This window comes from Sinocyclocheilus anshuiensis, unplaced genomic scaffold (assembly GCF_001515605.1).
Source record: "Sinocyclocheilus anshuiensis isolate Anshui unplaced genomic scaffold, SAMN03320099.WGS_v1.1 scaffold453, whole genome shotgun sequence".
Taxonomy (NCBI): domain Eukaryota; kingdom Metazoa; phylum Chordata; class Actinopteri; order Cypriniformes; family Cyprinidae; genus Sinocyclocheilus; species Sinocyclocheilus anshuiensis.
Genome location: NW_015537979.1, coordinates 910,867 through 920,079, shown reverse-complemented (window position 1 = coordinate 920,079; position 9,213 = coordinate 910,867). Strand labels below are relative to the sequence as shown.

At 37.0% G+C, this 9,213-nt stretch overlaps 1 protein-coding gene across 1 annotated transcript; it reads left to right on the top strand.

Annotated features, from left to right (window-relative positions):
* The first annotated feature begins 1,278 nt into the window (after nucleotides 1-1,278).
* Nucleotides 1,279-4,194, top strand: LOC107673137 (pleckstrin homology-like domain family A member 3). The gene is made up of 2 exons (XM_016466624.1): nucleotides 1,279-1,972; nucleotides 2,997-4,194. Exon 1 carries the CDS (start codon nucleotides 1,587-1,589, stop codon nucleotides 1,968-1,970), a length of 384 nt encoding a protein of 127 aa, XP_016322110.1. The 5' UTR covers nucleotides 1,279-1,586; the 3' UTR covers nucleotides 1,971-1,972; nucleotides 2,997-4,194.
* Nucleotides 4,195-9,213: the final 5,019 nt, after the last annotated feature.

The window sequence follows — 9,213 nt, the reverse complement described above, 5'->3', positions numbered from 1 at the left end:
AATGTAACCCAACAGCTGGGTTAGTCCATATTTGACCCAAAGTTGGGTTGAAACAACCCAGCATTTTTTAGAGCGAAATATCAGTAAACCGGAAGTTTTTAAAACAAGCAGTTCATTCATAGATTTGTACGACCTTACGTTCACGCTGTGCAAATACAAGCGGAAGACAGAAGACAACAAGAGCAGCGCTGAAAAGGTGCGGAGCTACATAAGGTCTCTATCTACTTGAGCATAGGCAAAATATTGAAATTATTTGGGAAGGGAATTTTTGTTTAATTGAGGTAGCACATGGCACAGAGCATGTGATACCTCAAAAAAAAAAAAAAAAAAAGCCACAAATATCAATAGGACAAATGTAAGACTGTGTCCATTCAAAGATTTGGTGAGGTTGTTGTTAGTTTTTTTTGGTAGTGTGCACTGAAAGTTAATGCGAGATTTTGGCCTCAGTTATTAAACAGAAAAAGGCTTGAGCAAGAGTGAAGTTTGAACAAGAATAAATATTCGCCCTCGCCTACCATTGTTTACTATTTTTATTTATTTTCTACAATTTTCTATGGGATATTGTGTAACTTCTATCAGAACCCATTTTTTTTTTTTAATGTTTTGAAACTATAGTAGAGCTTTAGGATTTTTTTAAAAGAAAGATTTGATTATTTTCCTTGTTCTACAGAGACTATCAAAATTGGTATCATCCAAATATGTGTTATAGAAGATCAGGGGCCGGTTGCATAAACTGTTTAGACTAGTCTTAAAAATGTAGTCACCTACTTTTTTTTTTCTTCAAGACTGGTCATAACTTTTTTCATTCAGTTATGAAAAGGTTGATTGTTCTTATTTGTATTGGAAAAGTAAGACTGATTCTTGGCAACTGCTAGTTGGTCAAACTAGTTCTTAAGACACAGTCTTAACATGGTGGCTAAGTTTATGCAACTGGCCCCTACGTTTTAATTTTGTGTTGTACTTATAAAAAAAAAAAAATCCTGTTAGGATCCTTTGGTTCTAAATTAGTATAACAGGAATTCTGAAGAAAAAAAAAGATTTTGACTGAGGTATAATAACAGCAGTCAGACGTTAAGTATCCCGTCAAAGTGATTCAATAGAATAAAAGAAAGGCCCTTCACCAAAAAGCCGTCTGAAGTAACGATGCCATGGCATGATTGGACGTCGTCCAGCAGCATTTCAGTGAGCAGTTAGGACTAATCCCCATGACGTCACGAGCGGGTGGGGTGGGGGGAGCCTTCAGAAACACGAGAAGAGTCTCTTTCAGAGGAGCAAGTACCAACATGCCCGGACTGCAGGACTTCCAAGTAGATTGTAACAGTATTTACAAGTCGGAAATTGATCTTTAGCCACAGAGGAATGCGGCAACGATGCGTTAGAATCAAGAACGGATCCTTTTAGTGGAATTATTTTCAGCAGAACCTCTAAAGTTGAGCGAAACCAAATAAATGAAGGCGTTTTATACTGTATGGGCGCACAGCGGTTATGCGCGTTTGCGTGCAATGTTCGGTCGTTAACGCTGCGCGAAAACAGCAGCGAACGCTTCGTCGATTCTCGTTTTTGTTCCACTCCAACCTTTATTCAGAATGAACCAGTGTAAAGTCATGAAGGACGGCTATCTGGAGAAGAGGAGTAATGGAGTTCTGCAGCTGTGGAAGAAGAAGCGGTGCGTTCTGTCAGAGGACGGGCTCCGTCTGTACGACTGTAAAGGCGAGAGCGGTAAAGAGATGCGCTTCGAGCAGATGACCACGCTGGACTGCGTGGAGTATAAACGGGGTCTGGTGTACTTCACCATCGTGATGAACGGCGGGAAGGAGATTGACTTCAGGTGCCAGCAGGAGGGAACGGCTTGGAACGCGGAGATCGCGCTCGCGCTGGTGCGCTTCAAAAACCGCGTCGCCGTTCAGACCGGCAGGAACAGACATTTGTCACATGCGGGCAGCTGCGGGGAGGGAGACGTCGAGCTTTGAGGGTAAAGACGACTGATTTTGATGTTGACCGGCGTTTATTCTGGAAGGGCTGCTTGTGTGTTCCTAGCATGGAGAAGCGTTCTCAGGAATCAATTATCCATCTGCTATTCATTTACTGGGTTGAGCTCAATGAAAGACCGCTCTGTCCGGTCTGACACACGGAAAATCATGACTAAATATTCCTTTATAGTTTTGAGAGACTTTACTAAAGGTTTTGTATGAAATAGCTGCCCGAGTGCCCCCCCCAAAAAGAGAGAAGAACTTTCAATTCGGAATTTCGATGATAATTTGGAATCAATTCTAAAAGATCATATTGGGAATTTGCTTAAAATTCTGATTCTCAATATTCCCAAATTCCCAAAACAAAAGCTGGATATTTTAAAGCACATAGCTCCCAATAGGACAATTATATCCATAGGAAAAATACTCATATGGAATTTAAAGAACATTTTTAAACACCAATTGCTCCCTACGTGATTGTACTGTTATTAGCAAGTCATTAATGAATTCAAAAGGGTTCCCAAAGCACATTATTAATAAATATTATAAAATCCTGTTGGATCTTTCATGTTATTCAATAGAATGTTTTAAAACTCTTATTTGATCCCATTAGAATACTTTACAATTGGTTCCAGATTTTATTAGAAAAGCCCATAGACATTTTAAACGCATTCTTTAAGGATTTTTATTTATAAAGGCATTCATGCTGAATGAAACGTGGAAATCAGACCAGATATTATATTTTCTTTGCTAATAACAGTAATTTGCAATCATGCATTACAAATACACACAATTTGGATTGTGAGATTTTAGTTTTATGCCATTTCCATTTGTGCATAGAAACATTAGGGATCTTATCTATTCACGAACAGCTTGTAACACTCCAAAGAGAAAGGGAAACTTGAAATCGCATCATATGACCCCTTTAATAAAAAAAAAACCTCCAGTGTGCTGAAAAAAATAGATTTCACTGGATGAATCTCACAAGTCTTTAAACTAATGCAGTATGACTGTTGTATCCCCCAGATTTCTCAACCCAGACGCAGGACTGGATCCAAAAGAGGAGAAACCATGGACAAGAAAGTGAAGGCAGGAGCCCAATGTTAAGAAAACACCCGATGAAAAACGCAGACTACTTTAAAACTCATTTATTTCTTTTCTTTTGTGCTTCCACCATTTATCAAAGTGACACCTCTTGGCATGCTCGCAGACACAGTGAATGGATTTGTACATGTGGGTGTCACGCCATGGATGTTTTGTACACAGTGTAGTTTTTCCATGCAGTTTTATTGCAGAAGTCAACGGCAACAGAGACCCAATGGATTGCTCTTCACTATAAATCAATGCTAATTACACTCCTCACAATGCCAGAGTGGATTTTGGCATGGACTTTATACTTTTAAGAGACATATTTACCTCGTGCTAAATGGAGGACTCGCACTCAGTATTATAAGTGAAAGCATGATGCTGCTTTAGGAGACATTAACCATAGATGAAGTATGATTTACAGCTGCACTGTTTAACATTTCATAAGTATTTGAAATCTGGATTCATTCACTTGTAAAGGTTTTTAAACCACACAGAAAGCACGGCAGGCTGCTGTTCCTTGGAATGTATCCCGACTGGACGGAAAACTTGATGGATGTGTTTTTATTTTGTTTTCCTCGGGGCAATGCTGTTATTACTACAATTTTTTCCATATTCTGCCTACATACCCAGAGCGGTTGCCAAAGTTTGATAATAATCGTCTGCATTGTGATGGGTAAAAAAGATTATAGAGGAAATGTGTTCTGCACAAGTCTCATTATGCCATTAGGTACACATTGTCTAAATAAAAAGAATGATTTTGTGGCTTTGAAAGACATATCGGTGTGAATTAGTTTGTCGAGGCCCGAGGCAGCAGTGGGATTTTGAATGCTAATTAGAAGCAGTGTTTTAGCTCTCAGTCGCTTTCTCGACTCTCAACCTGAAGTGTCTCTGCAGCACATGCCCGGACAATGGCCTCACTGACTAATAATGTTCTGCCTTGCCTGCTTTCCCCAGCTGCCAGTCTCACCGTGAGGCCATCAAAGAAGTTGTCAAACAGGGCTTTTTTTCGTCAGGATGAATGTGTTTTGCTGTTGTGCATAGTAATCTGTGGAAGTGCATGCATTAACAAACTAAGGAGTGAAGGGAAGTGTAGTATTAATCTGAAGCATGCCACAACCGGTTTGTTATCATAATAAATGCCTAAATGAAATGACAGACTGTGAAAAATCCGTTCAAAGTCACTGAAAATCTGATGAAATCTTCACATATGCTTCTGCGAAGTCACAACCCAATAATGACTTGCAGATCAGATCCAGTTGGTGGAAAACTATGGTAAATGCAAACAATTATGCATTGATAAATCACTGCACATGAAGTAGATAATACCCATCAGTCATTGCACATCAGTATAAGGTTTGACTAAAGTGAAAAGAGTCAAGGGGCCGTCACAATGTTATGATGGTGGCCGTGGACCACATAACAGTTAAAAAGACATGCAATATAAACAATCCATGTTTTATATTAAACATGGCAACAGACATGTATTAACAAATTTAGAGTTTTTGAGAACGACACATTCTATTACATTAATATTTAATTAGATGTTTAAATATTAATATTCATTTGTTCAAATATATGTCTATTTCTGTCAGGACCACTATCGTCAAAGATGATTGACAATTAACATACAGTTTGGATTGGCGGTATGGTTCTGTTCTGGGCAAGAACTCCCTGCGCCTCCATGCAGCCTAGCATGGATGAGAGCAGGGAGAGCAGCAATAACCCCCCAGGGTAAACAGAACAGAACTAACATAAATGTATTGCAGATATTGTTAAAGTTCAATAATGTTATGTACACATTTTAGAATCAGTCTAATTCAAGGAGAATCAGAAGGCTGAATCCTGACTGACAGAGGAGGAGCTGGGGATGGAGGAGGGTAATTAGCTATTGAGCAATGCGAAAACTGCTGATAATACTGAGGGACCTTATATATGAATGCTTAGATAGGTGTCGTATTCCCATAGGTAGATGGGGATCAGCTGAAGGTCAGCTGATGCGAGCTTGACTAACGTGACCTGCCAGAACTAACACTACACTTGATTTGTATGTATATGTAAGTCACTGTTCCCACAAAAACATATGTAGCAGCACATCTGTTTTCAACGTTAATAATAAGAAATGCTCGTTGACAATCAGCATATTAGAATGATTTCTGATGGATCATGTGAAAATATGTTTAAATATGTTCAAATACACAACAGGTTTTAAATTGTAATACATTTTCACAATATTAAAGCTTTTACTGTATGTTTGATCAAAAAATGCAGCATAGGTGAACCTAGGTGTGTGTGTGTATATATATATATAATCTGATAAGGACTAATAATGGAACAATTTTAAAAAGTCATTTTTTTTCACTGTTATTTAGGCTACATCAGGATTTGCATTTTCATGGGTTTCATGTTTTTTTGTTATTTGTTGTTATAAGAGACAAAGACAAAAACAACATTGTGCATCAAAACCACTCCTTTCCTGGTTAAAAAAACAAACAAACAAAAAAAAAACATGATTTTAAAGTCAACAAATTTCAAGAGCTGAATGTAACATTTTTGACAAGCCAAAATATCAGTCTTTGAATAATATGTATTTTTTGAGCTACAGATGAAACTTCATTCCATAAAATAAGTATAATGAACTAAGCAAAATGCATTTTTTATAGTTTATATAATACCCAAACATCAAACACAGTTCACCCCTCATGCATGTTAAAATGTCCGTCAGGAACTTAGGCTTGCTGTTGATCGCAATATTAGAACTAAAAACACTGACAAACACACACTCATAGGCATCAATCGCTGTAACTGTATTTGCATGACTGCGTTTCATGATGTTGCAATCCGTTCCAAATCAACTAATGCACTCGAGTGAAGTGAACTTCTACTGATGTCCCCTGCTGAGTGTGTAGGCAGCATTGAAGACTGTGTAGGCGCCTATCGACTGTCATATTCCACGCTCTCCAGTGTAGCTCTGGTCTCATCTCCTAACCCGATCTCATGAAAGTGCGTATAAATAGTACGCGAAATAAAAACGAAAACTCGTGGTATTGAGACTTTGGCGTGTATATGCTACGCGATGGGTAGGATTCGGGTTGTGGGGTTGATGCGTATCATATGTACGCGAAAACTGCGTATCATATGCACACCAACAAATTCCGTATCATATGTACGCGAAAACTGCGTATCATATGCATGCCAACAAATTCCGTATCATATGCACGCGAAAACTGTGTATTATATGCACGCCAAACACGTGCGTAGCATATACACGCCAAAGTCAATTTTTGCGTATCAGTACCACGAGTTTTCGTTTTTATTTGGCGTACTATTTATGCGCATTTTCATGGCCGTTCGGTGCCCTGGGCTGTGCCTGCGGCCTTGCAATAATAGGCAGATTGTGTGTGGAAAACCCCAGAGCCAGAGCTACTGAGGAGGCTCTGTTAAAAAAAGCCACAGTCTCCAGATGACTCAGCAGTCTGGCAGCTTCCTTACAGCCTACTGGACCTCACCACATGTATGTAATGGCTTTGCTGTGTTGTGTACAGCAGTTTCAGAATAAAGTCCTCTTTGATTGTGTGTATATAGAGTTGAACTGTAATTAGACCAAAATACAGGCTACTAATTGTTCTGTAGAGGTTGCTAAGCTTTAATTTGCTCCGTCGCAAGTCCTTCAGAAGTCGATAAGAGCTATAAATGTGTAGTTATTTATTTACTCTAAATATATTATGTCATATGGAGTTGCCTGATTGTTCAAAGTGAATCAGGTTGCCTCATTTGACTCCTGTTGAATGTCACACACACATACAGACATACAGTCTCTCCCAGTTACATAATGCTTCAGTCTGCACCTGGACATGTTGTGGCATCTTTTCCCAAAGGTGTGTCTCTGCGGCTTCAATGGGGTTCGAGGCGGCACACGGTGGCAGTCAGACTGCATGTATAGGGATTCATGCTCATAAACACACTCACGGGTCATGAGAGAAATGACCTGCAGTAATACATGTGAAGTGTGTTCAACAGCTGAGCTCGGATGATAAACAGGAAGGGTGCTCATATATGCACATCCTTCTACAACGAATTCGTTTGAAGTAGTAGAGAATAAGTTTGGCTCTCGGGAGTCAGAAAACACAATAGAAAAACAAAATAAAAAAAATGCAATAAAACTAATTTAAAAAACAAAAATAATTAATCAAATCAAATAATAATAATCCAAATATTTTTAGATTCAAAATTCAATAAAAAAAAAAAATCATTATCATGACCAAATGTTAAAGCTGATTAATTTATTAAACTAATTTATTGGTGGATATAAAAATCAGTTTGAAGTAATAGTTCACTCAAAAATTACAATTCTGTCATCACTCATCCTCATGTTTTGCTAAATCAGTATGACTTTCTTGTGGAACAAGAAGATAATTTGAGAAATGTGTTTTTTGTCCATACACTCTCAGAAAAAAGGTACAAAAGTGGTACCTTTTCAAAAGCTACTAATATACCATTTCGATTTTAGGTACTAATATTAAGCTCTTGAGACCCGGCAAAACATTTTAGGAAAAAATGTAGTATTTTTTCATGTCATTACACTGTTTAGAGCATTAATAAAAATTGTAAAAAAAATTTAAATGAGATTTCATTCATAAGTTATGCTACGTCCTTGGTAGAGGACATCGGGACTCAAATGTATTATTTTTTAAATAAAAAGACATGAATGAACATGCATAGGCAAAAACAATAGATTTTTTTACATTTTAGAATAGATTTTTAGTTTTCAGGATTTTTTTTTTTTTACCAAACTTTGCATAAAGACTGTGGCATGTATAGTCTCAAGAGAAATTCACTAAAATATAATGTCCTCATATGAGGATGCAGGGTCTCAGGAGGTTAAGGTAGAATATGTACACTAAGGTATACGTATGCATCTTTTGGGGTAAAAAAGGCTGTAAAGATGTACATTTTGAAAAGGTACCGCTTCAGTGACAGCTTTTGTACCTTTTATTTTTATCCTGAGAGTGTTCAATAAAAGGCAGTCTTTACCAACATTGCTCAAATGATCTTCTTTTGTGTTTCACAGAAGTAAAGAGCAGAAATCTTCACGTTAATGTGCTGTTGATTTTTCTCTTGACTGTGGTTGTCCTGTCTCTCTCTAGACACATTCCAGAAGGATGTGTGCATCATTGACAGAGGCATGTGAAGAGCAGAGAGACGTGTGTGTGAACCGTGTTAAAATAGCAGACGAGTGTGAGCCTGATGAATTCAACAGGACCCTTTAACCTGCTGCTCATGTGTTTAATAAAACAGAAAACAGACACTTTCCTGAATGATCTCTGTCAATAAAGTGTGAATTCTCCTGAAAACTAAAGCCGCACTTGAGTTCCAGCATGAAATATTAGACTATTAAAATTCATTACTAAGACTGTGAACTTATGTGTTATATGTATAAATGGAAAGTTAGACCTAATTAGTGCATTGGTACATTTTTGTTCAGAATGTTAGTATATTTTAATTATTAATTAATTTATTAATAATGTACATATTTATTTACATGTGTTCACCATGTATTAAATATTTATAAAAATACAAATATTTAATAGGTATATATTTAAGAATATATTTTTAGTTATATTTAGTAAGTTTTATTTTTTTGTTATATTATATTTTGTCAGGGTTTCCCACAAGATTGTGTGCAGGGGGTTTGTGCGTTGATGAAAAGCCGATCATTAATTAAATGATTAAAACAGAAAATAAAAATAATAAACACACACACACACACACACACACACACACACACACACACACTTAAATATTTTATTTGTTTACTTGAATGTCATGTGACCATTACCCAACATCAGAGAACTGTGAACATGAAAATGTGTTGATATTAATGATATTAACTTAAAATCTCAGGGGTACTTCAAATAAACATTTTAGATCGACAAAGTTCCCTGACAAAAAAGTTTGGGAGTCCCTGAGTTACATAATAAAATGTAAAAGTTACATTTGATTAGATGAAAGTGCATAAAGATCTCCAGCAGAGGGCAGACTGACTCAAACATCATGTGGACTGATGTTTACGAAGAAGAATTTCTGCAGCTCAAATGGCTATGTAATGTAAACATTATAATAATATAATATGTCAAATGTTATATATATATATATA

Coding starts and splice junctions, on each gene's coding strand:
- LOC107673137 (XM_016466624.1), top strand. CDS start 1,587: ATGAACCAGTGTAAAGTCATGAAGGACGGCTATCTGGAGAAGAGGAGT.